Source organism: Coregonus clupeaformis, chromosome 35 (assembly GCF_020615455.1).
Source record: "Coregonus clupeaformis isolate EN_2021a chromosome 35, ASM2061545v1, whole genome shotgun sequence".
In the NCBI taxonomy this organism is placed as follows: domain Eukaryota; kingdom Metazoa; phylum Chordata; class Actinopteri; order Salmoniformes; family Salmonidae; genus Coregonus; species Coregonus clupeaformis.
In genome coordinates, this window is record NC_059226.1 from 20,478,326 (window position 1) to 20,505,770 (window position 27,445).

Sequence of the window (27,445 nt, forward strand, 5' to 3'; positions counted from 1 at the left end):
AAGAGAACACTGATGGATTCAAAGCTGGAGAGGGTGCAGCAAACAGACAGCGCCACCGTGTACATGCAATCTTTTAGCCATTTTCCCCTCCCCCCTCCCAACACCAGTACAGTACAAACATCATGGTCAATGGAGTCTTGTAACAGAGAAGAGCTGTAGGCATGGAGGTATTATTGCCCAAGGCGACATTAAGACTGATATGCATCCACAATGGTACACTATTCCCTATGTATATAGGGAATAGTGAGCCATTTTAGTTTTGCCCTAGACCTGCACAGCTGTGTCGCAGTATACTTACGTTAGCACGTCGCTTTACTTGACGGATTCTAGGTCTGTGTTCGAAATGGCACACTATTCCCTAGAGCACTACATTTGTCTCTGCAGTATATGGGGAATAGCAAGCGATTTCCCCCAGGTATGCATCCTACTGTGTTGCAGAGGGCTTCAGTTTGAGTGGTTGCATTCTAAAAAGACCCACAGCAGTCTGATAGCCATGGCCTCTAATCCTCTAAATATACTGCATACTGTGCCTGGTCCCAGATCTGTTTGTGATGTCTTGCCAGCTAGCAAGACAGCACAAACAGATCTGGGACCAAGCTACAGTATACATTGCCTCTACTTCATAATGCCACAAGAAACCTACAGCTTATCCCCAAAATACATGTTTCAACAGCCAAAAGTGAGCCAATTTAAATCACCACTATCATTATATACCCAACAAAACTTTCCACGATAATAAAGAATACTACATCCAAATAAACGTCTTCTGAAGGTACCATGACAACAAGGAAGGGACATTACTGCACCGCAACAAAACAGAACGACTAGAAGAACATGGACACTGGAAAGAAACGGTAAACAAAGAATTTCAATGAACGAGTCGCTAAATAAAAAAATAGATATTCCCTGCCCTCAACCGAAATTAAACAAAAAAAGAAAAACACAAAAAATAGTTTGAACACGGTTACGTTCAATTTGCTCCAAGTCCATTTTTTGTGTTTGGCTACACTTACCAGGAAACTAGCAAGGATGGCGTCTCGCTCTCTCAGTTCTCTGACTTTTCCTCTTTAAAAAAATAGATGTACTAGAGGGATCATACAGCATTCCAGAACTAAATTCAAATGATAAGAATCATAACCATATCTTTTAGGAAAAAATAAAATGTTTGCTGTTTAAAAAACATAATACCATACTTTTGTTTTGTTGTTGTAGTATATATAGTTTTTGCATTCAGTTCTGTATGGATATGAAGACATCTACAATCTCATCCCATCGTGACTGTATGGTAAATGCTTGGTCAGTTGAAACGAGAGCACCATGAGGAAAGAAACAGGAAGTCAGAATCGAATACTGTCGTTTTTGGGGTTTGTAGCCCCAATGTGCCCTCTTTCCTCTCCACAGAACTGTCAATCACTCTCGCCAAGGCTCCGCCCCACTGTCAGAAAAGGGGCGGAGTGAGGGAGAGTGAGGGGAGGGCTCCTCCCCCCCATACCACTCCACTTTCCTCCTTCTCTTTCTCTATTCAGTGTGTCAAGTAGATGCCGGGAACTCAGTGCTGTTTTTAAACACAAGTTTTGCATGAATTTTCACTATTTATTAGTCATTGTTTATGTTAGACTCTCTGTGTGTTCGTGTTTTATCATCCTCTGTTCCCCAGTCATTGGTTGGTTCCTCTCATCTCTTTGAGCGTTGGGTTGGTTCTCCGCAGAGTCAGCGGTCTCCAAGGTAAGGCTACTCATATTCCAGGAACTGCTTGTGATAGAATAGAAGATACCTGAGGGGAAAGGAAATAGCTATTAGACTTAAATGTGATTATTATTAATAGTAATAGTAGTACATGAAAAGAGCTAGACTTAAATGTGGTTAGTTTGTGTGGGGTTGTTCAGTGTTGTTAACCCTATAAGAATGTGTTTGGATGGAATCGACCCCTAGAGTTGGGGTCAATTGAATCTAAATTGAAGGCAATCTAACGTTGTGTTCAGAAGGGCACACAAAACGTTTTGCAAAAAAATAAAATGAAAATCTGTGTTGTTATTGTTAAGTATTAGCAGTAGTTGTCCAGGTCATTCTGAACATGACCCGGGTATCGAACTGCAATCCCACAGGAATTCCACTTCCAAATCAACTGAGAGGAACTTGGTACTACCTGAACTTGTTCAATAACAACATAACCTTTTGTTTTCTGTTGAAAAACGTTACAGCGTACCCACGGTCAAAACCTTTTACAACGGAAAACGAAACAGAGCGTTTTTCTATTGGGTAGTCCCTATTGGGTAGTCCCTATTGGGTAGTCCCTATTGGGTAGTCCCTATTGGGTAGTCCCTATTGGGTAGTCCCTATTGGGTAGTCCCTATTGGGTAGTCCCTATTGGGTAGTCCCTATTGGGTAGTCCCTATTGGGTAGTCCCTATTGGGTAGTCCCTATTGGGTAGTCCCTATTGGGTAGTCCCTATTGGGTAGTCTTTTCTTTCAGTCTGTTTTCTAAAGAATATGACCCTGGTGTCTGACTACCCACCCTTCACTGTCCAGCACGTCCTTGATGCTGGCCTTTGTGATGATGGCGTCGTCACACTTGAACCACTGGTCCTTGTGTTGGCGGATGAAGCTGGTGTAGTGGCCGCTCTCCAGGGTGCCCTGGTGGTTCACCACCGCAAACAGAGAATACCTGGTCCACCACAACACACACAGAGACAGTGGAGAGTTAAACAGAGAATACCTGGTCCACCACAACACACACAGAGACAGTGGAGAGTTAAACAGAGAATACCTGGTCCACCACAACACACACAGAGACAGTGGAGAGTTAAACAGAGAATACCTGGTCCACCACAACACACACAGAGACAGTGGAGAGTTAAACAGAGAATACCTGGTCCACCACAACACACACAGGGACAGTGGAGAGTTAAACAGAGAATACCTGGTCCACCACAACACACACAGAGACAGTGGAGAGTTAAACAGAGAATACCTGGTCCACCACAACACACACAGGGACAGTGGAGAGTTAAACAGAGAATACCTGGTCCACCACAACACACACAGGGACAGTGGAGAGTTAAACAGAGAATACCTGGTCCACCACAACACACACAGGGACAGTGGAGAGTTAAACAGAGAATACCTGGTCCACCACAACACACACAGGGACAGTGGAGAGTTAAACAGATAATACCTGGTCCACCACAACACACACAGGGACAGTGGAGAGTTAAACAGAGAATACCTGGTCCACCACAACACACACAGGGACAGTGGAGAGTTAAACAGAGAATACCTGGTCCACCACAACACACACAGGGACAGTGGAGAGTTAGTGGAGAAGCAAGGGAGGGGAAGTAAATAACTTTATAACACAGTTGGTGGTATATAGCGACTTCACCTGATTATTCTGGCTTCACATATTCCTCTTAGTTTATACATCTATTTCTCTGACCATGTGAACTAGCCAGAGGGGCCATCCATTTAAATAGTGACACGGACCATGGTCAGGAACACTCGACTAAACTACCAACTAGAAATGGTACTGTATAACACTGATTCATTTAACCCTGGTAAATGTATTGGAAAATGAATGCCATTGTAACTGCCATGGATGAGAAAAATATAGCTACTTTTAATACTGTTTACATTTATTTCATTTGGGAGTCGGACTAGGATGCTCCATGCCGTTAACGTTCGCTGTTGCGCTAGAATGGAAACAATTATAATTAAATTAATTTAGCTTTTTTTCCTGTGCACCTGTTGTCAAATAAATTACAAACGGCATACAAGGAAACTCTGGCAACAGATGACAATGGTGTTATTCAGACCTAGGTTCAAATACTATTTGAAATCTTTGAAATACTTTCAGCGTTTGCTTTAGCCTGCCTGGAGTGCTAGGTGGGCGATGTTTGCACTTGCAACTATTGAATTGGTTCCATTGTGCAAGGCAAGCTCAATCAAGCCCAGATAAAGTATTGAAACAACATTTCAATCTTATTTGAACCCAGACCTGGTGCTGTTTACTGGCGATATGTTGCTGTTGTTTACCATAACACAGAATAAACTTGGACGTACTTACTTATTGTCGTTGTTTAACACTTCTACTGTCTGTTGATAGTGGCCATTCACTCTGCTCTCTTTACTGTAGAGGACAGAGACACTCAGTCACATGCATGCTCATATCAAATGACACTTAGAAGAAAATCATCCAACATGTAACAGAGACATACATGGTTACACAGCCATTCAAATGACAGTCTCACAGTGACGGTTACATTTACATTTGAGTCATTAAGCTGACACTCTTATCCCCAGCGACTTAAAGTGCATTCATCTTAAGGTAGCTGGGTGAGAAAACCACATATCACAGTCATAGTAAGCTCATTTCTCCTCAATAAAGAAGTTAATCAGCAAAGTCAGTGCTAGTAAGAAATACAAGTGCAAGAAAGGCAAGGATGACTGTTAATACAATCTGTTATGTCATTGTATGACAGTGTTATGAAGGAAAGTGTTACCACATACTATAATTCTGTCATGAGTATTCAGACATAATACTGTGTCTTTGATTGATTGATTGATTGATTTTGGGGTAAAACAATTTGTCCAGTTATAAACTATTTACAAGTACAAAGACCCCAGAGGATGACATGAAAGTGTTGAAACACGTATTCCAATGTTGTGCTGGGTGTCATTTACCACATATCCACTAGGGGGCATGGGTGTCCTGTATAATAAGCAGGCAGACAGCGGAGAGTCTCCTACACTCTCCTATTTCTCTGTCCATTGATCTGCCACTCACTACATTCAGAGCTACATGACTACTGCCGTTACAGCCAGAGCTACATGACTACTGCCGTTACAGCCAGAGCTACATGACTACTGCCGTTACAGCCAGAGCTACATGACTACTGCCGTTACAGCCAGAGCTACATGACTACTGCCGTTACAGCCAGAGCTACATGACTACTGCCGTTACAGCCAGAGCTACATGACTACTGCCGTTACAGACAGAGCTACATGACTACTGCCGTTACAGACAGAGCTACATGACTACTGCCGTTACAGCCAGAGCTACATGACTACTGCCGTTACAGACAGAGCTACATGACTACTGCCGTTACAGACAGAGCTACATGACTACTGCCGTTACAGCCAGAGCTACATGACTACTGCCGTTACAGACAGAGCTACATGACTACTGCCGTTACAGCCAGAGCTACATGACTACTGCCGTTACAGCCAGAGCTACATGACTACTGCCGTTACAGCCAGAGCTACATGACTACTGCCGTTACAGACAGAGATGTGTCACTGGCATCCCCAAAGCATTGTCCAATGGTGAATACACAGTAGATAGGTAGCTAGGGTATATGATGAATAAACAGTAGGAAGGCAGGGTATATGATGAATAGACTGTCGGAAGGTAGGGTATAATGACAAATAGACAGTAGGAAGGTAGGGTATACAGTGGGGAGAATAAGTATTTGATACACTGCCGATTTTGCAGGTTTTCCTACTTACAAAGCATGTAGAGGTCTGTAATTTTTATCATAGGTACACTTCAACTGTGAGAGACGGAATCTAAAACAAAAATCCAGAAAATCACATTGTATGATTTTTAAGTAATTAATTTGCATTTTATTGCATGAAATAAGTATTTGATCACCTACCAACCAGTAAGAATTCCAGCTCTCACAGACCTGTTAGTTTTTCTTTAAGAAGCCCTCCTGTTCTCCACTCATTACCTGTATTAACTGCACCCGTTTGAACTCGTTACCTGTATAAAAGACACCTGTCCACACACTCAATCAAACAGACTCCAACCTCTCCACAATGGCCAAGACCAGAGAGCTGTGTAAGGACATCAGGGATAAAATTGTAGACCTGCACAAGGCTGGGATGGGCTACAGGACAATAGGCAAGCAGCTTGGTGAGAAGGCAACAACTGTTGGTGCAATTATTAGAAAATGGAAGAAGTTCAAGATGACTGTGAATCACCCTCGGTCTGGAGCTCCATGCAAGATCTCACCTCGTGGGGCATCAATGATCATGAGGAAGGTGAGGGATCAGCCCAGAACTACATGGCAGGACCTGGTCAATGACCTGAAGAGAGCTGGGACCACAGTCTCAAAGAAAACCATTAGTAACACACTACGCCGTCATGGATTAAAATCCTGCAGCGCACGCAAGGTCCCCCTGCTCAAGCCAGCGCATGTCCAGGCCCGTCTGAAGTTTGCCAATGACCATCTGGATGATCCAGAGGAGGAATGGGAGAAGGTCATGTGGTCTGATGAGACAAAAATAGAACTTTTTGGTCTAAACTCCACTCGCCGTGTTTGGAGGAAGAAGAAGGATGAGTACAACCCCAAGAACACCATCCCAACCGTGAAGCATGGAGGTGGAAACATCATTCTTTGGGGATGCTTTTCTGCAAAGGGGACAGGACGACTGCACCGTATTGAGGGGAGGATGGATGGGGCCATGTATCGTGAGACCTTGGCCAACAACCTCCTTCCCTCAGTAAGAGCATTGAAGATGGGTCGTGGCTAGGTCTTCCAGCATGACAACGACCCGAAACACACAGCCAGGTCAACTAAGGAGTGACTCCGTAAAAATTAACTCAAGGTCCTGGAGTGGCCTAGCCAGTCTCCAGACCTGAACCCAATAGAACATCTTTGGAGGGAGCTGAAAGTCCGTATTGCCCAGCGACAGCCCCGAAACCTGAAGGATCTGGAGAAGGTCTGTATGGAGGAGTGGGCCAAAATCCCTGCTGCAGTGTGTGCAAACCTGGTCAAGACCTACAGGAAACGTATGATCTCTGTAATTTCAAACAAAGGTTTCTGTACCAAATATTAAGTTCTGCTTTTCTGATGTATCAAATACTTATGTCATGCAATAAAATGCAAATTAATTACTTAAAAATCATACAATGTGATTTTCTGGATTTTTGTTTTAGAGTCCGTCTCTCACAGTTGAAGTGTACCTATGATAAAAAAAGTACAGAACTCTACATGCTTTGTAAGTAGGAAAACCTGCAAAATCGGCAGTGTATCAAATACTTGTTCTCCCCACTGTATGACGAACGCACAGTAGAAAGGTAGGGTATATGATGAATAGACAGTAGAAAGGTAGGGTATATGACGAATAGACAGTAAGAAGGTAGGGTTTATGACGAATAGACAGTAGGAAGTTAGGGTATATGACGAATAGACAGTAGGAAGGTAGGGTATATGATGAATAGACAGTAGGAAGTTAGGGTATATGACGAATAGACAGTAGGAAGTTAGGGTATATTATGAATAGAGAGTAGGAAGGTACTGTAGGAAGGTTATATTCCATACCCTGATGGTGGAGGATGGAGAACACAAAACACACACAGCGTTCATACACACATCTCATTATTTGATAGCGCTGGAGCAGGAGGAGTGAGGGTCTTATATTTCCAAAGCAGAGCTTAGATCTGCAGTGTGTGTTACCCCACCTGGAAGCTATGAAAGGTGTCATGTCCAGCTCTAGAGGGAAGGAGACATATGTGGTGATCTTCCTCCTCAGTTTTGCAGAGTGTTCAAACCGCTACATCCCAGGAGGGAGGAGAGAAGAGAGGGGGAGGGGAGAGAGAGAAAGAAAGAGACACATTATTTAGACCCATCCCTGATCTTCTGGTCATTTTGAAGGGAGGGATTACTTGTGAGAAATAGAGAGCCCTGTTAGACTTGAGCCCTGATGGTAATAGATTAATCAGAACAGCCATGGATCAGTCTGAAGAGCAGAGAGAATCCCACATTCAGCACAGCCCTATGAATATTATAAAAAGCTTATGTATGGCCCACCACATCTCCATAAATAAAACATGTAGAGGACTGAGTGTGTGTGTGTGTATGTATGTGACTGTGACTGTGTGTGTGTGTGTGTGTGTGTGTGGTGTAGTGACAGTAATGGAAGGCAAATCTTTCCACACAGAAAAAATTATAGCAGTAGTTATAATAGGCCTCTATTTAAGCATACAGTGAGAATGACAATGAATTGTGTAACATGATATGTTCATATATTAGTGTATTTCAATATATTTATTATATATTATTACACTTCAATATATCATATGTTCTTATATTGTATTTAAATTAGGGCTGTCAAAAATAGCGCGTTAACGACGTTAATTAGTTGTTTGCTGTTAATTACGTCAATTTTTTTAACGCATTTCACGCATGCGCAGTGTGACAAATTATTCAGGTCAGGAAAGTGGTTGGGAGCTAGAGGCGAGATGGAGCAAGGTGAGCAAAGTGGGCCTATTGACGGATTCAAATATAAAAAGAATGATGATGGTACAGTTAACAAGTACAAGGTTATTTGCAAGATTTGTAAGAAGGAGTTTCAATTTCACCGGAGCTGTTCAAGCTTGAAGTACCATGTCAACGCCAAACATGCGTTTGCTGGGCCGTCAGATTCTGTCATCGCAGCCCTGGACAATCAGGAGCACAAACTCGTTTTGCCGACCGCAGCAGAGTGGGATAAACTGCAGAGGCTGGAGACACTTCTAGAGCCATGCAGGTAAATCAGTCTGTAACTTATCAAATAACATCGCTTTGATTATTTTCTGGAATGAATTAAACCAAGTCAAATATCAATAACATGTATCTATGTAAAAAATAATGATGATGATAATAATAATAATAATAATAATAATAATAATAATATGTTGATAACCACTGTTCTAATAATACACTGTCTCTGTGTGCATGTGTGTGTTTGTGTGCGTAGGTATGTAACTGAGCTCCTGGGTGGAGAGGCCTATGTCTCCTGTTCTGTGGTACTACCTTCTCTCTGCCACTTGCGTCTCAAGATGGAAGCCTGTGATGAGGACCCTGCATATGTGGTGAGATTCAAGACCAAGTTCAAGGAGGACCTAGCATCCCGTCAAGAACAGCTCAACAATGCATGGCTCCAGATTGCTACAGTTTTGGATCCTCGTTTCAAAGACTTGAAATGCCTGCCCAAGACAGACAGGGAAGAGGTGTGGACCACACTTGAAGGGATGCTGCAACAAGAATCACCCAGAAGGTCTTCACAGACACATGATGATGGGCCACCCAGGAAGAAAATCAGCCTTCTGCAAATGGGCTCAGATTCAGAATCAGAAGATGAAGAGGTCCAACCTGCCATACAGAGGTACAGAGCAGAGCCCACCATTAAATTGGAGGACTGCCCCTTGAGGTGGTGGGCATCTCATTCAGGAGCCCATGAGAAGCTGGCCTCACTAGCTCACAAATATCTAGCCACTCCTGCAACCACTGTTCCCTGTGAACGACTTTTCTCAGTTGCAGGTCACATTGTGAACAAGAAAAGGTCAGCTTTACTTTCAGAAAATGTGAACAAGTTAGTTTGCCTCAGCAACTGGCTGAAAGATGATGAAGCTCAGTAGATTTGAAAGGTGATGTTCAAACAAAAAGACCAGTTTCAGTGCAACATGTTATAGTAGTTAGCAACTGGATTTTTGAGCAACTGGATTAAAGAATGGAGGAAAAGGTAAAAGATTGTTCTTTGGTTTGATTTAAAAGTTTTATTGAAAATGTTTTTTTCCACAGATGACTCAAATTGTGCAAAAATGTGGTAGGTCACTGTTATGATTTGACTACATTTATTGCTTTCTGTTCAATTGAATACTGTAAATTGTACATCCTGGTTAAGAGGAATGCCAAAGAGGAAGTGATGGAACATTACAAAGACAAATATTATGGTGTGTAGTATGTTTCAGCTTGATTTAAAACACCATTATTTGGCTGTGTTAATAAACAGACATAATATGAAAATTATGTATCTGTGTCCTGTTATTTATCTTTTGGTATGCATTTCAGAAAAAAAATGGTTAGGATTCAGGTGTAATTGCAAATAGTGATTAATCATGATTAATCCACTGAAAATTCTGATTAATTTGATTAAAAATTTTAATCATTTGACAGCCCTAATTTAAATACATTGTCCTTAGTGGTCATGGCAGGCCTCTTGTGATTGGCCGGGAGCAGAGAGACTCACTTTGAGCTGGAAACACGCCACGATGGAGAGAGACTCACTTTGAGATGGAAACACCCACGATGGAGAGAGACTCACTTTGAGATGGAAACACCCACGATGGAGAGAGACTCACTTTGAGCTGGAAACACGCCACGATGGAGAGAGACTCACTTTGAGCTGGAAACACGCCACGATGGAGAGAGACTCACTTTGAGCTGGAAACACCCACGATGGAGAGAGACTCACTTTGAGATGGAAACACGCCACGATGGGGAGCTTCTTCATCGTCAGCTGTTTGGTGGACTCCTGGTAACTATGGCAACCACCACATTTGATTTTGGCACTGCTTCCTAGATGCTCAGGCCGAGTGAACCTGCAGAGAGAGGGAGTGGAATGATAAGAGAGCGAGAGGGAGGGAGGGCGGGACGGAGAGAGAGAGTATATAGAAAGAGAGAGAATGTGGAGAGAGAGAGAGAAAGGGGAGTGAAAGGGGTGGGGGAAGAGAGAATGAGGGAAGATAATACATTCAGAGGGTACAGAGACAGATAAAGTAGAAACACACCAAGTGTACAAAACATCAGGAACACCTTCCTAATATTGAGTTGCACCCCGTCAGAAGAGCCTAAATTCGGCGGGGGATGGACTCTACAAAGTGTTGAAAGCGTTCCACAGGGATGATACACACAGGAAACTGTTGAGCGTGAAAAACCCAGCAGCGTTGCAGTTCTTGACACAAACCGGTACGCCTGGCACCTATTACCATACCTCGGATTCACCTGGTCAGTCTATGTCATGGAAAGAATGTTTTGTACACTCAGTGTGTAAAGAAGAGACAGATATAAAGACAATAGATAAGAATTTGTTTGTAGTGATACATAACAAGTCAGTTTCCATGGTTACACTGCAAGAGGCTGCAATATAGTGCTAAGCACCGATCAGACCACGCCTGTCGATGGAACAGTGAAGTCACCAGTGTTCTGTAGGGGGGAGGCCAACAATGGTGGTCAACGAAGTGACTAAGGATTGATACTGTTCATCAGCGAGAGAGAAAGACTTCACACACTGCAGCATATGTTCACAAGGGTAGGACCCCAGGAAGAATAGCTTCTGCTTGGCAAAAGCTAAACGGGGATCCGAATGAACAAAAACAATCCAACATCCACACTAGCACACCACTAAGAATGCATGCCCAATACATTGGACACTAAGATAACCTGCCTAAATGACTACCAACCCGTAGCACTGACGTCTGTAGCCATGAAGTGCTTTGAAAGGCTGGTCAAGACTCACATCAACACCATTATCCCAGAAACCCTAGACCCACTCCAATTTGCATACCGCCCCAACAGATCCACAGATGATGCCATCTCTATTGCACTCCACACTGCCCTTTCCCACCTGGACAAGAGGAACACCTACGTGAGAATGCTATTAATTGACTACAGCTCAGCGTTCAACACCATAGTGCCCTCAAAGCTCATTAATAAGCTAAGGATCCTGGGACTAAACACCTCCCTCTGCAACTGGATCCTGGACTTCCTGACGGGCCGCCCCCAGGTGGTAAGGGTAGGTAACAACACATCTGCCACACTGTTCCTCAACACAGGGGCCCCTCAGGGGTGCGTGCTCAGTCCCCTCCTGTACTCCCTGTTCACCCATGACTGCATGGCCAGGCACGACTCAAACACCATCATTAAGTTTGCTGACGACACAACAGTGGTAGGCCTGATCACCGACAACGATGAGACAGCCTATAGGGAGGAGGTCAGAGACCTGACCGTGTGGTGCCAGGACAACAACCTCTCCCTCAACGTGACCAAGACAAAGGAGATGATTGTGGACTACAGGAAAAAGAAGAGGACCGAGCACGCCCCCATTCTCATCGACGGGGCTGTAGTGGAGCAGGTTGAGAGCTTCAAGTTCCTTGGTGTCCACATCACCAACGAACTATCATGGTCCAAACACACCAAGACAGTTGTGAAGAGAGCACGACAAAGCCTATTCCCCCTCAGGAGACTGAAAAGATTTGGCATGGGTCCTCAGATCCTCAAAAAGTTATACAGCTGCACCATCGAGAGCATCCTGACTGGTTGCGTCACCGCCTGGTATGGCAACTGCTCGGCCTCCGACCGCAAGGCACTACAGAGGGTAGTGCGTACGGCCCAGTACATCACTGGGGCCAAGCTTCCTGCCATCCAGGACCTCTATACCAGGCGGTGTCAGAGGAAGGCCCTCAAAATTGTCAAAGACTCCAGCCACCCTAGTCATAGACTGTTCTCTCTGCTACCGCACGGCAAGTGGTACCGGAGCGCCAAGTCTAGGTCCAAAAGGCTTCTCAACAGCTTCTACCCCCAAGCCATAAGACTCCTGAACAGCTAATCATGGCTACCCGGACTATTTGCACTGCCCCCCCCCACCCCATCTTTTTACGCTGCTGCTACTCTGCTAATTATTTATGCATAGTCACTTTAACTCTACCCACATGTACATATTACCTCAACTAGCCAGTGCCCCCGCACATTGACTCTGCACCGGTACCCCCCTGTATATAGCCTCACTACTGTTATTTTATTTTACTTCTGCTCTTTTTTTCTCAACACTTTTTTGTTGTTGTTGTTTTCTTTTACTTTTTTATTAAATAATAAATGCATTGTTGGTTAAGGGCTGTAAGTAAGCATTTCACGGTAATGTCTACACCTGTTGTATTCGGCGCATGTGGCAAATAAAATTTGAAGTGTGTATATTATAACAATGTTTTCAACCCTCAGACTCAGCCCTGTCTGTACCTTTAAGAGGCATGCTGCAGCACCCAGGCTGTGACTGGGGATGGAGTACAGGAGGGAGAGGAATAAGGAGGAGGAACAGAGAGGAAGTGAGGACACAGGAAACAGAGGAGATGGAACATAAAGAAGAGCAAATTGACATTCATCAAATTACAGGAGAGAGAGAGAGAGAGAGAGAGAGAGAGAGAGAGAGAGAGAGAGAGAGAGAGAGAGAGAGAGAGAGAGAGAGAGAGAGAGAGAGAGAGAGAGAGAGAGAGAGAGAGAGAGAGAGAGAGAGAGAGAGAGAGAGAGAGAGAGAGAGAGAGAGAGAGTCAGGTTATATGATTGTGGTAGCAGAGGTGGAGAGAGAGATAGGATAGAAGATGAGTAGACTAAACAGCATACTATGTTTATGGTAGCCCATATGAAGTGGAGACGGACGGACAGACAGGCGTCTAGTGGAGAGGAGAGGGATAGACGTGGTGAAAGACATGGGGACGGACAGACAGACGTCTAGTGTGGTCATACCTGCGTAGACAGTCTGTGAGCGTGGTGGCCCCTGAGAGGTGGCTCTCTCCATTGACCGTTGAGCCGTCTCCCCCGGGGCTGAGGGGCCAGAAGGGAGTGGACGAGCCCGGCAGGTCCAGACTGATGTCCCAGAATGGGTCTATTGTGGTGGACACACCGCTAGAGAGGGGAGGGGAGAGGCTCAATGAGATACATTGTGTGTGTATGGGTGAGTTACGAGGTAATGTGGGTTGCTAGAAAGACTGGTGTGTATGTGTGTTAGTATTCATACTCTTGGTCATATTAGTAGTCATGGGGAAAGGGTGATGGATGGTCATGGTGTGTAAGCTTTAATCCATACACTTTGTGAGTGTGTACACATACATTCTGTTCAGCCAACTGCACCGATAGGGGGCTATGGAGGGGGTTACTACTGTCTCTGTCCAATAGGGGGCTATGGAGGGGGTTACTACTGTCTCTGTCCAGAAGGGCTATGGAGGGTTACTACTGTCTCTGTCCAATAGGGGGCTATGGAGGGGGTTACTACTGTCTCTGTCCAGTAGGGGGCTATGGAGGGGTTACTACTGTCTCTGTCCAGTAGGGGCTATGGAGGGGGTTACTACTGTCTCTGTCCAGAAGGGGGCTATGGAGGGGTTACTACTGTCTCTGTCCAATAGGGGGCTATGGAGGGGTTACTACTGTCTCTGTCCAGTAGGGGGCTATGGAGGGGTTACTACTGTCTCTGTCCAGTAGGGGGCTATGGAGGGGGTTACTACTGTCTCTGTCCAGTAGGGGCTATGGAGGGGGTTACTACTGTCTCTGTCCAATAGGGGGCTATGGAGGGGGGTTACTACTGTCTCTGTCCAGTAGGGGGCTATGGAGGGGGTTACTACTGTCTCTGTCCAATAGGGGGCTATGGAGGGGGTTACTACTGTCTCTGTCCAATAGGGGGCTATGGAGGGGGTTACTACTGTCTCTGTCCAATAGGGGGCTATGGAGGGGGTTACTACTGTGTCTGTCCAATAGGGGGCTATGGAGGGGTTACTACTGTGTCTGTCCAATAGGGGGCTATGGAGGGGTTACTACTGTGTCTGTCCAGTAGGGGGCTATGGAGGGGGTTACTACTGTGTCTGTCCAGTAGGGGGCTATGGAGGGGGGGTTACTACTGTGTCTGTCCAGTAGGGGGCTATGGAGGGGGTTACTACTGTCTGTCCAATAGGGGGCTATGGAGGGGGGTTACTACTGTCTCTGTCCAATAGGGGGCTATGGAGGGGGTTACTACTGTCTCTGTCCAGTAGGGGGCTATGGAGGGGTTAATACTGTCTCTGTCCAATAGGGGGCTATGGAGGGGGTTACTACTGTCTCTGTCCAATAGGGGGCTATGGAGGGGGTTACTACTGTCTCTGTCCAGTAGGGGTCTATGGAGGGGGTTACTACTGTCTCTGTCCAATAGGGGGCTATGGAGGGGGTTACTACTGTCTCTGTCCAGTAGGGGGCTATGGAGGGGGTTACTACTGTCTCTGTCCAATAGGGGGCTATGGAGGGGGTTGCTACTGTGTCTGTCCAATAGGGGGCTATGGAGGGGTTACTACTGTCTCTGTCCAATAGGGGGCTATGGAGGGGGTTACTACTGTGTCTGTCCAATAGGGGGCTATGGAGGGGGTTACTACTGTCTCTGTCCAATAGGGGGCTATGGAGGGGGTTACTACTGTCTCTGTCCAATAGGGGCTATGGAGGGGGTTACTACTGTCTCTGTCCAAATAGGGGGCTATGGAGGGGGTTACTACTGTCTCTGTCCAGTAGGGGGCTATGGAGGGGTTACTACTGTCTCTGTCAAATAGGGGGCTATGGAGGGGGTTACTACTGTCTCTGTCCAATAGGGGGCTATGGAGGGGTTACTACTGTCTCTGTCCAATAGGGGGCTATGGAGGGGTTACTACTGTCTCTGTCCAATAGGGGGCTATGGAGGGGTTACTACTGTCTCTGTCCAATAGGGGGCTAAGGAGGGGGTTACTACTGTGTCTGTACAGTAGGGGGCTATGGAGGGGGTTACTACTGTCTCTGTCCAATAGGGGGCTAAGGAGGGGTTACTACTGTCTCTGTCCAATAGGGGGCTATGGAGGGGGTTACTACTGTGTCTGTCCAATAGTGGGCTATGGAGGGGGGTTACTACTGTCTCTGTCCAATAGGGGGCTATGGAGGGGGTTGCAACTCCATTCAGTTAGCTATAAGAAAGCTAGCTTTGGTAGAATTTGGAATGATTGGTTGATTCTCCTCTCATTAGTATGTCTGACTGTGGTTTGGGTAGTTAGCCTATATTTAGGTATAGTATCTAATCATGTAGTTCTGGAGAGATAAACTACCACTATTCCCTGTAAGTATAATGGACCCAAGCCATGAGCACACGCTGCAAGTAGACATAGTGAAGAAGTATTATAGCTAAAGAGATAACCCTACAGTCCCTTGTATTTCAGTCAGGTATATAGGGAGCTAGCCCTACAGTCAGGTATATAGGGAGCTAGCCCGACAGTCAGGTATATTGGAGGTAGCCCTACAGTCAGGTATATAGGGAGCTAGCCCGACAGTCAGGTATATTGGAGCTAGCCCTACAGTCAGGTATATTGGAGCTAGACCGACAGTCAGGTATATAGGGAGCTAGCCCTACAGTCAGGTATATAGGGAGCTAGCCCTACAGTCAGGTATATTGGAGCTAGCCCGACAGTCAGGTATATTGGAGCTAGCCCTACAGTCAGGTATATAGGGAGCTAGCCCTACAGTCAGGTATATTGGAGCTAGCCCTACAGTCAGGTATATAGGAGCTAGCCCTACAGTCAGGTATATTGGAGGTAGCCCTACAGTCAGGTATATTGGAGGTAGCCCTACAGTCAGGTATATTGGAGGTAGCCCTACAGTCAGGTATATTGGAGCTAGCCCTACAGTCAGGTATATTGGAGGTAGCCCTACAGTCAGGTATATAGGGAGCTAGCCCTACAGTCAGGTATATTGGAGGTAGCCCTACAGTCAGGTATATTGGAGCTAGCCCTACAGTCAGGTATATTGGAGGTAGCCCTACAGTCAGGTATATTGGAGGTAGCCCGACAGTCAGGTATATTGGAGCTAGCCCTACAGTCAGGTATATAGGAGCTAGCCCTACAGTCAGGTATATTGGAGCTAGCCCGACAGTCAGGTATATTGGAGGTAGCCCGACAGTCAGGTATATTGGAGCTAGCCCTACAGTCAGGTATATAGGAGCTAGCCCTACAGTCAGGTATATTGGAGCTAGCCCGACAGTCAGGTATTTTGGAGCTAGCCCTACAGTCAGGTATATTGGAGCTAGCCCGACAGTCAGGTATTTTGGAGCTAGCCCTACAGTCAGGTATATTGGAGGTAGCCCTACAGTCAGGTATTTTGGAGCTAGCCCTACAGTCAGGTATATTGGAGGTAGCCCTACAGTCAGGTATTTTGGAGCTAGCCCGACAGTTAATGGGAGCTAACTTCTGTGTTGTGTTGTGTGTGGCCAGGTGTGGCTGAGCCCGGCTAGCCGTGTAGCACTGTGTAGTATGCAGTAGAGTGCAAAGAGTGCAATAGTGTGCAGTAGAGTGCACTAGAGTGCAGTGTGCTCTGTGTTAATGTGACAGGACAGCCCAGCGTCTAGAGAACCACCTCCCAACAGCAGCTACACGGGGAGGGGAGGACCATGAATTAAATATGAGAGGAGTGCAGTGAAGGGGCACTGTTGGGAGATTGGGAAAGATGAGAGCAGTGTTGGGAGATTGGGAAAGATGAGAGCAGTGTTGGGAGATTGGGAAAGATGAGAGCAGTGTTGGGAGATTGGGAAAGATGAGAGCAGTGTTGGGATATTGGGAGAAAGATGAGAGCAGTGTTGGGAGATTGGGAAAGATGAGAGCAGTGTTGGGAGATTGGGAGAAAGATGAGAGCAGTGTTGGGAGATTGGGAGAAAGATGAGAGCAGTGTTGGGAGATTGGGAAAGATGAGAGCAGTGTTGGGAGATTGGGAGAAAGATGAGAGCAGTGTTGGGAGATTGGGAAAGATGAGAGCAGTGTTGGGAGATTGGGAAAGATGAGAGCAGGTTAGAAAAGGGGAGAGAGGTGAGACTGGGGCTAGAGAGAGGGAGAGGACAGGGGGAGTGGAAGGGGGAGAACCACTGTGGCACTAGAAGAGAGTACTAAGGCAGGAAGCACTGGGAGACGTGAGCGCAAGAGGGGAGAGAGGTAGGTGAGTGTGGGGGAGAGAGGTACGTGAGAGTGGGGGAGAGAGGTACGTGAGAGTGGGGGAGAGAGGTAGGGGAGTGTGGGGGAAAGAGAGGACAGAGGAGGCAGTGGGAGGTGAGTCACTCCAGACTGATAAATCCACTGTTGCAGAAGGAGAGGGTAGTGGGGTCTAGGCTGATTAATCAACCGTAGCACAAGGAGAGGGTAGTGGGGTCTAGGCTGATTAATCAACCGTAGCACAAGGAGAGGGTAGTGGGGTCTAGGCTGATTAATCAACCGTAGCACAAGGAGAGGGTAGTGGGGTCTAGGCTGATTAATCAACCGTAGCACAAGGAGAGGGTAGTGGGGTCTAGGCTGATTAATCAACCGTAGCACAAGGAGAGGGTAGTGGGGTCTAGGCTGATTAATCAACCGTAGCACAAGGAGAGGGTAGTGGGGTCTAGGCTGATTAATCAACCGTAGCACAAGGAGAGGGTAGTGGGGTCTAGGCTGATTAATCAACCGTAGCACAAGGAGAGGGTAGTGGGGTCTAGGCTGATTAATCAACCGTAGCACAAGGAGAGGGTAGTGGGTCTAGGCTGATTAATCAACCGTAGCACAAGGAGAGGGTAGTGGGGTCTAGGCTGATTAATCAACCGTAGCACAAGGAGAGGGTAGTGGGGTCTAGGCTGATTAATCAACCGTAGCACAAGGAGAGGGTAGTGGGGTCTAGGCTGATTAATCAACCGTAGCACAAGGAGAGGGTAGTGGGTCTAGGCTGATTAATCAACCGTAGCACAAGGAGAGGGTAGTGGGGTCTAGGCTGATTAATCAACCGTAGCACAAGGAGAGGGTAGTGGGGTCTAGGCTGATTAATCAACCGTAGCACAAGGAGAGGGTAGTGGGTCTAGGCTGATTAATCAACCGTAGCACAAGGAGAGGGTAGTGGGGTCTAGGCTGATTAATCAACCGTAGCACAAGGAGAGGGTAATGGGGTCTAGGCTGATTAATCAACCGTAGCACAAGGAGAGGGTAGTGGGGTCTAGGCTGATTAACCAACCGTAGCACAAGGAGAGGGTAGTGGGGTCTAGGCTGATTAACCAACCGTAGCACAAGGAGAGGGTAGTGGGCACTGGGAGAATGGGAGTGTAGGGGAGAAAGGATGGAGGGAGGGAAGGAGGGAGTGAGGTAATAGGAAGGAATCTGATATCAGAGGGAGAAGGGCAAGGGAGGGTAGAGCAGGGGAGAAAGGAGGGAGGAGGGGGTAAGAGGGAGGAGGAGGATGGGAGGAGAAGGATGGGAGGTGAGAGCAGAGGAGAAGAGCAGAGGAGGAGGATGGGAGGTGAGAGCAGAGGAAAAGAGGGGGGAGGAGGATGGGAGGTGAGAGAGCAGAGGAGAAGAGGGAGGAGGATGGGAGGAGGAGGATGGGAGGTGAGAGCAGAGGAGAAGAGGGAGGAGGAGGATGGGAGGTGAGAGAGCAGAGGAGAAGAGGGAGGAGGAGGATGGGAGGTGAGAGCATAGGAGAAGAGGGAGGAGGAGGATGGGAGGTGAGAGCATAGGAGAAGAGGGAGGAGGAGGATGGGAGGTGAGAGCATAGGAGAAGAGGGAGGAGGATGGGAGGTGAGAGCAGAGGAGAAGAGGGAGGAGGAGGATGGGAGGTGAGAGCAGAGGAAAAGAGCAGAGGAGGAGGATGGGAGGTGAGAGAGCAGAGGAAAGTTCTTGCCTCCTGGCGATGTCAGATGTCAAAATGTCAAATGTGAGTCTTTTAGCAGTCTTGACACATACAACCTTTTCCTTCTTCCACACACAGTCTTGTACAGCTAACCTTGTGGGGACACACAATTCAAAATCCTATTTTCCCTAACCCCTAACCCTAACCCATACTTTTTCCTTAACCCTAACCTAGAAACCTAACCTTAACCCTAATTCTAACCTTAACCCCCTAGAAATAGCATTTGACCTTGTGGGGACCAACAAAATGTCCCCAAATGTTTGTTTGTTTAAACACGTCCACACACACAGGGGATGTTGGCTAGTGGAAAGAAGATGAGGCGCTCGCACACACACACTTACTGGCAGACTTGACAGGTGACATCTGATTGGAGGCCGCCGGTGAAAATTTGGTCAATGATGCAGCTACAGTGGTTCGGATTGTTGGCCTTCTTCCCGTTGTCATCTCCTAGGTAACCAACAGAACACAGATAGAGAGCGAGCACACAACTCTCTCTCTCTCCCTCTCCCTCCCTCCCTCCCTCCCTCCCTCTCTCCCTCTCTCCCTCCCTCTCTCCCTCTCTCCCTCCCTCTCTCCCTCTCTCCCTCTCTCCCTCCCTCCCTCCCTCTCTCCCTCTCTCCCTCCCTCTCTCCCTCCCTCCCTCTCTCCCTCCTGCAGTGAAGCATGTCTAGCACCTCTAAACTCCCTCTACCTTACTGCAAATCAGAGGCCTCCTTACTGCCGGGACCCTCTCTATGTCTGAGTCAGACCTGTCTGTGTCATTGCGGTGCAGTGGGGCACATTGTCATTCCCCCCACAATGCTCTCTGTCCCTTCGGTGCGCGGCATTGTCACTTTCCCTTCACTCAATCCCTTCAGTACATTTCCACTGGTGCTGAGTGCCGACCACACACTGCATTATGGGTAGATTTGACACAGACGTGTCTCCTCGGCAAAAGTGGCGTTTCGATTGACACAACTGAGGATTCAGCGCATGCAGAATTTACGCAGGCAGACAGACGTGACAAATCTGTTCTCTCTTATAACCTATTTCAACTGTAGGCTAACTGATAATATTCAGTTTTAAACCAGACAACGACATTGTAGATCTCATACATTTATCATACATCTTTTCTTGACGAAAACCACTTTGGTCTCTGATCCGCAAGAAGAATCAGAACATCTCTCTTCGGTTACAATACACTCACACTGTCTGTACTGCAATGAGTGCAGTTACACTGAAGAGATACAATATATCTCAACTGCCACTTCTCTTTAACAATACTACAGTATTATACTGTATTTATGAGTAAGTTATTAAGTGAAACTTTACTCCAGTATTTAAGAAATAAGTCAGGAGGGCGATACTTACGGGTGGTGTCTCCTTTGCAGTGCCGGTGCAGCACGTCCAGCGCTGCGATGAGGAACTCATGGGCATCCTGTTGCTCGTAGCCCGCTAGGTGACGTGCGTGAGTCCACACCAGGTGCAGCAGCCGGAAGGGAATGTGGGGCCAACGGTGGCCCGAGTAGAACTGTGGAGAGAAAGTAGGTTAGTGGGAGAACAGGGATTTAACATCTGGCAGCCATGTTGTTAAATTTACCTACACTCTACTTGTATCTTCACTGAAAGGGAAAAGTGCCCGTTTTTCTTTGTATAGCTGACACATTAGCACAGGGATTCCCAAACTTTTTTGGGCCCACGACCCCATTTTGATATCCAAAACATTTAGCAACCCCACCATGTAAAAAAAGGTGTTGTAAGTCAATTGCCAATGTTTACTTTTCTTCAATTGGAGCTATGACAGTCTATTGCAAATCAGTTTTACAGTACTTTTGACAGTATTTCTAGCCGAAGGAAGTAGTTTGAAGTGACTGAAATGCATCAGAAAGGTATTGGGAAGTTCAGAAGATCATCAGGCAATAATTGTGTATGATCTTCTCTGTAGAAAATAACATATTTGATGATGTTCTTTTCCCCCCAGTTTGATTTAGTGCCTGGTCTTGTCCAATCTGTTTAATTGAGTCCTGTGCGGCTTGTGGGCATTTATTGTAAAGTGAAACAGAAGACACACAAGTGTTCCTGAAAGTCTTATCTTTCAGCGATGGGGTCATACTACTTTGTAGCTTAAACCGTTCAAAAGATACTCACATTTGTAGGAAAAAAACAGAAAACGCTCTTTACTACAACCGCATCTAGCGGATACTAGAGGTTACTGACATAACCCCGGTTCTATGGACCAAGCAGTTAAAAAAAAATAATAATAATCAGGCGACACCACATGGGAAACACTGCCTTACCACTACATGAGCCCATCGACATAACTTACTAACCTGACTTGAATCAATTTCTCCAAGCATCTAATATTAGTGTTAGCAAATGCTAGCATCCACTAGCAAATGCTAGTGATTGTTAGCAAACGTTGGTACCTATTAGCAAATGCTAGTAACTGTTAGCAAAAGCTATTATCTGTAAAAAAAAGTATTTGCTAGAACCTGTTAGCAAATGCTATTATATGTTAGTGAATGCTAGTCACTGAACTTCCAGAGAGAGTGTGTGTGAAACCAGACTGCTGAATCTCCAGGTTGCTATGGGGATTGGATGATTGACAGTCTAGGTCAGGGTGTGAGATGGAGAGAACATTTTACATTTACATTTTAGTCATTTAGCAGACGCTCTTATCCAGAGCGACTTACAGTTAGTGCATACATTATATATATTTTTTCATACCCCCTGTGGGAATCGAACCCACAACCCTGGCGTTGCAAACGCCATGCTCTATCAACTGAGCTACATCCCTGCCGGGCATTCCCTCCCCTACCCTGGACGACGCTGGGCCAATTGCGCGCCGCCCCATGGGAACACCACCATAATGAAAAGAGTGCTCTGCTTGAATGCAGAAGCAAGCCTATTACAGTACACACACACCTTTAATCTCCTGACTCACGCACACACAAATAAGCTTATATCTTGTATCTTACAGGCTCTTTGGTCCTGCGCTGCGGTTTGAAGCAGGCTGACAAACCAAAGAGTCTATAAAAAGAAGGGAGACGGGGAGGGGTTGTTCAAAGACCATCGCCTCCCTGGCTGAGAGGAGCTATGTGTGGGTACAGACTCAGAGGAACAGACCCGCTTTCCTGGTACTGATGATGGTGCTGCATGCGCCAAGTTCAAAGGAGAGGAGGAACGCGTGGAGCAGGAACGAGCATCGTGATTGGGAGAGAGGGAAGAGAAGTGTGTGCGCGCGTGTGCGTGCGTCTGGCTCTAAGGGACAAGAACAGAGCAAGAGGGACTGAGATATGCGCTCTAGCTGAATAGTTATAAGCAAGCACAAACAGTTTGTTCTGAAACTTTTATTGTAGTTCCATTGTAGCATGACAAGTATTCTCCAAGGGTATGCTTTTAACTTTCCTCCTTGGTTTACTCTAGACACTAGTTGATTCACGCTGTCAAATCTGAACACTAAACGGTTGCTCCCCCATGTGATGAAGGTGAATGGTTGCTCCCTCCCTTTGTTCTAGCTGAACGGATCAGCCCACTGAGGCCTCCCGGGGAACACCTTCGTAATATTGAGTTGCATCCCCCTTTTGACCTCAGAGCAGCCTCAATTCATCGGGGCATGGACTCTACAAGGTGTCGAAAGCGTTCTACAGGGATGCTGGCCCATGTTGACTCCAATGCGTCCCACAGTTGTGTCAAGTTGGCTGGATGTCCTTTGGGTGGTGGACCATTCATGATACACATGGGAAACTGTTGAGCATGAAAAACCCAGCAGCGTTGCAGTTCTTGACACAAACCGGTGTGCCTGGCACCTACTACCATACCACGTTCAAAGGCACTTAAATATACACTGAATGGCACACATACAAAATCCATGCCTCAATTGTCTCTAGGCTTAAACATCCTTCTTTAACCTGTCTCCTCCCCTTCATCTACATGATTGAAGTGGATTTAACAAGTGACATCAATAAGGGATCATAGCTTTCACCTGGATTCACCTGGTCAGTCTATGTCAGTGGTTACCAACTCCAGTCCTCCAGTCCCCCCGACAGTATACATTTTTATTGTAACCCTGGACAAGCACACCTGATTCAACTTGTCAACTAATCATCAGGCCCTCAATGAGTTGAATCAGGTGTTTTTTTTCCGGGGCTACAACAAACATTTGTGCTGTCGGGGGTACTGGGGGACTGGAGTTGGTAACCACTGACATAGACTGACCAGGTGAATCCAGGTGAAAGTTATGATCCCTTATTGATGTCACTTGTTAAATCCACTTCAATCAGTGTAGATGAAGGGGAGGAGACTGTTCAAATATTAATTTTTAAGCCTTGTCTATGTCATGGAAAGAGCAGGTGTAATGTTTTTTACACTCAGTGTATATATACACACCAGAGAGTGAGAGGGTGTGAGGAGGAGAGGAGGAGGAGGAGGAGGAGGAGGAGGAAGAGGAGCAGACAGACATCTGTAATGTTCAGGGGGCATTGAGTCTATTAGATGTAATCTAACCCACTGACTGTACTAAAGACATTCAGAACTGGTAGTGAACGATTGGTAAGGAGGCTAGCATTTAGAGATAAGTATGGAGACACACACTGAGACACATACACACAGAGACCGATAGACAAAGACAGACACCCTCCCCCGCACCCATCCCCTCACACACAGACTGGTGAGCTGAGTTGATATAAAATGCCAAATACTGTAGCTCTATAATACGGCAGGGCATTCTTGTTGAACTCAGTTCATTCCACTCAGACAGAGTTGTTTCTCTCCAGCTCCACAAAGCAGTGATCCAGTCAGTGACTCCCCTCTGCAGTCAGTCTGTTAGTCTGTGAGAACATTCTGTTTTGATGTGGTTAGTCATTCCATTTCTATGTCTGACTGGCTGTAATTCTATCTCATATGTTTTCCTTTGGCCTCACAAACCCTTAGAAGACTGCATTTGACCGCCCTAGGGTTGCAATATTCCAGTCTTTCCCAGAAATCCCAGTTGGAGGACTCCCTCCCTGATTATTCCCTCCTGATTCTCCAACAACAAACATTTCTGAAAAACCTGGGAAATTTGACAGAATTTAGCTAATTGCAACCCTATCCCCCCTAGCTCCGGCCTTACCTCCTGAAAGAGTTGTGACATCTCACACACCAGACAGGAGTTGGACTGCATCTCACACTTGTGCCTGTCGGACAGGAAGAAGTCCCGCAGCAGGGGTGTGTGGGTGAGGGCCTGGACGATGCAGTTCATGAAGCACGTGTTGCCCAGGTTGATCAACCCTCGTAAACCTGCCGGGGGGGGGGGGGGGTTAGAGAGAGAGGGGGAATGTGAAAAAGTCGGCCAACTTCGGGACAAACAATCAAGAAGGGTACAGTTATAGGTGCATTCTCCTGCAACAGAGAGAGGAGTACATTAAGGTCTAACATTGCCATCTCCTGTAAAGGCAGCTTTAATTGTATTTAATTATTTGACAGGGACAATGAAAAATAATAAACAGTTCTGTAAATGTGCTAAATTTCACCATGGTTTGGGCTAGTGTAATGTAGCCATGGTTTGGGCTAGTGCAATGTAGCCATGGTTTGGGCAGTGCAGACGAAAGCTGTAAGCGGTGGTCCACCACGAAGGCCTGTGTGAACAGAACAGGTGAGGCCCAGCGTGGAGCCTGGGACTGGTCCAGCCTGTTTGGACCAGGAATAGAGCTCTCGGCTTGTGGTTAAACTCTCCAGACTCGACCCACTCCACACCCAACACCCCAAGGCCCTGAGACAGCTGGTAGGACTCTCTATGAGTGTTTCATTACAGCGAGCGGGAGTGAGAAAGAGAGAGAAGGAGTGAGACTGAATGAACTCAAGAAAATCAAGATATATAACTGCAGAGGGAGGACAGAGAGAGAGGACAGAGAGAGAGGTCAGAGAGAGGACAGAGAGAGGACAGAGAGAGAGAGGACAGAGAGAGAGGACAGAGAGAAGAAAAGAGATCTAGAAAGAGAAGAGGAGGAAGAATGAAACAGAGATAGGCCTAAATAGGTTTGAATCTACAAAGAGTGTGAGAAACAGAGAGCGACAGACTGAGAAAGGAAGCGAGAGAAAAAAAGAGAGAGAGAAGGTAAGACCACCCTGTTGTGTGAACTTGTCATTGAAGAAGGAACAGCGCATTCTCTCTCTCCCTCTCTCCCTGGGCTACTGCCTGCTAACCTGTGGTGTTAATCACTCCAGCTGACCTTTCAGGCCCAACTTAAACACATGAGTAACCCTGGACTTTACAGACAACACCACAGACACAGTCTCTGTCCCTTACACACACACACACACACACACACAGCTGTACACACACAGCTGTCTGGGTGATGAAATCGACCATGCTACCATGCTAGCACTTCATAAAGACGTGCGGACAGCGGACCAGCCTATATCCCACCAATGGTGCAGTTTGTAGTGATTTTCCTTCGCTTTGGATTGTGCCGTAGTAACTCCAGCTCTCGCTTCGTAGGCTCCCACGTCGAGTATTTCTCCCCTACACCTGGTCACAAAGACAGAGACATCGTTGAGACATTGACGAAACCAACAATATTTTCAACCTGAACCTTGATGAAAGTAGCCTGTTCCCAGATCTGTTTGCCAACTCTTCCGGTCACTGGTGTGACAACTACCATAGGAGTTGCCAGGACAGCACAAACAGATCTGGGACCAGGCTATGATAAATGTCTATTGCAGGGATCATCAACTAGATACGGCCCGTGAGACAATTTTGTCTTGAATGGATAGTTGGGGGCCGGTCATAATTACAAATAATTAGTAGACTGCAAACTGACCGCAAGAAGCCCAAACAGATATAATATTTGACTAAAACAATCATTTCAAACCTTGAATATCTGTATACAATCATACAGTGGGGGAAAAAAGTATTTAGTCAGCCACCAATTGTGCAAGTTCTCCCACTTAAAAAGATGAGAGAGGCTTGTAATTTTCATCATAGGTACACGTCAACTATGACAGACAAATTGAGAAAAAAAAATCCAGAAAATCACATTGTAGGAATCTGTGGAGCATGAAGACAACCAGTGTGCTGGAGTTTCTTTTCAAACCTGAACCTAAGGAAAGTCCCTTTCTGTGAGCTTGTATGGCCTACCACACGTTGTTGCTCCTAGACGTTTTCCACTTCACAATAACAGCACTTACAGTTGACTGGGGCAGCTCTAGCAGGTCAGAAATTTGACAAACTGACTTGTTGGAAAGGTGGCATCCTATGACAGTGCCACAATGAAAGTCACTGAGCTCTTCAGTAAGGCCAATCTACTGCCAATGTTTGTTAATGGAGATTGCATGGCTGTGTGCTCGATTTTATACGCCTGTCAGCAACGACTGTGGTTGAAATAGCCGAATCCACTAATTTGAAGGGGTGTCCACATACTTTTATATACATAGTGTATGTGAATGCAGCTGCCACTCATTTAAAATCACTAAATGCGGTTTATCATAGCTCCCCACATTGTGATCTGTATCAGAAAGTGGTTAAATAAATAAAGGTAAAAATACATGATGGAATATAAATCAATTTGACTTTTTTGGTGGACTAGAGATAATGGAAAAACAGACACAGAAAAGTAGTGTTGCCTGAGTTGCTGGAGACCAACAACACCGTACCTTGCAATTTCCAGGCTTTCCTCTGTTCTTCTTTGGCAATCTGTTCCATCTCTTTGTCGTATATGTAGTCTTGACACACAAAACAATATATTCCACCATATAATAAGTCTATTGCTGAAAGAAAGAAAGAAAGAGAAAGAAAGAATACACAATAATTAGAAATAGATATTTCCTACAGAACAATAGCTTCTGTTTATTTAACGTCTAACCTCGTCATTGATGTGGCCAGTGTGAAGACAAGCACTTTCTCTGTGTGTGTGTGTGTGTGTGTTCCACTACTCTCAGCTCTATTGATTTGAGCTTTGTGTCGTTCCATCTTATTGCCGCTTGCATTGGGGAATTAGAGAACTATCACATAGGGAAGGTGTGTGTGTGTGTGTGTGTGTCACAGAGTACAGTGGGGAAAAAAAGTATTTAGTCAGCCACCAATTGTGCAAGTTCTCCCACTTAAAAAGATGAGAAAGGCCTGTAATTTTCATCATAGGTACACGTCAACTATGACAGACAAATTGAGATAAAAAAATTCCAGAAAATCACATTGTAGGATTTTTTATGAATTTATTTGCAAATTATGGTGGAAAATAAGTATTTGGTCACCTACAAACAAGCCAGATTTCTGGCTCTCAC

The 27,445-nt window shown here is 46.0% G+C and overlaps 1 protein-coding gene across 3 annotated transcripts in view; it reads right to left on the minus strand.

Annotated features, from left to right (window-relative positions):
• Positions 1 to 1,556: 1,556 nt before the first annotated feature.
• Positions 1,557 to 27,445, minus strand: part of LOC121551233 (ubiquitin carboxyl-terminal hydrolase 22-like) — a 66,529-nt gene continuing 40,640 nt past the window's right edge. For 2 of the 3 annotated variants that reach the window (XM_041863791.2, XM_041863792.2), the window contains 11 exons: positions 26,819 to 26,932; positions 25,593 to 25,694; positions 24,297 to 24,463; positions 20,555 to 20,714; positions 19,546 to 19,651; positions 13,283 to 13,441; positions 10,239 to 10,365; positions 7,465 to 7,556; positions 4,063 to 4,125; positions 2,515 to 2,664; positions 1,557 to 1,774 (listed from right to left, as the gene is read on the minus strand). In XM_041863791.2, the coding sequence (XP_041719725.1) occupies positions 1,732 to 1,774; positions 2,515 to 2,664; positions 4,063 to 4,125; positions 7,465 to 7,556; positions 10,239 to 10,365; positions 13,283 to 13,441; positions 19,546 to 19,651; positions 20,555 to 20,714; positions 24,297 to 24,463; positions 25,593 to 25,694; positions 26,819 to 26,932 (1,283 nt within the window). In that variant the 3' untranslated portion in view covers positions 1,557 to 1,731. Of the gene's footprint in view, positions 1,775 to 2,514; positions 2,665 to 2,715; positions 3,277 to 4,062; positions 4,126 to 7,464; positions 7,557 to 10,238; positions 10,366 to 13,282; positions 13,442 to 19,545; positions 19,652 to 20,554; positions 20,715 to 24,296; positions 24,464 to 25,592; positions 25,695 to 26,818; positions 26,933 to 27,445 lie in introns of all 3 variants that reach the window. The other variant, XM_041863789.1, reaches the window with a different exon arrangement.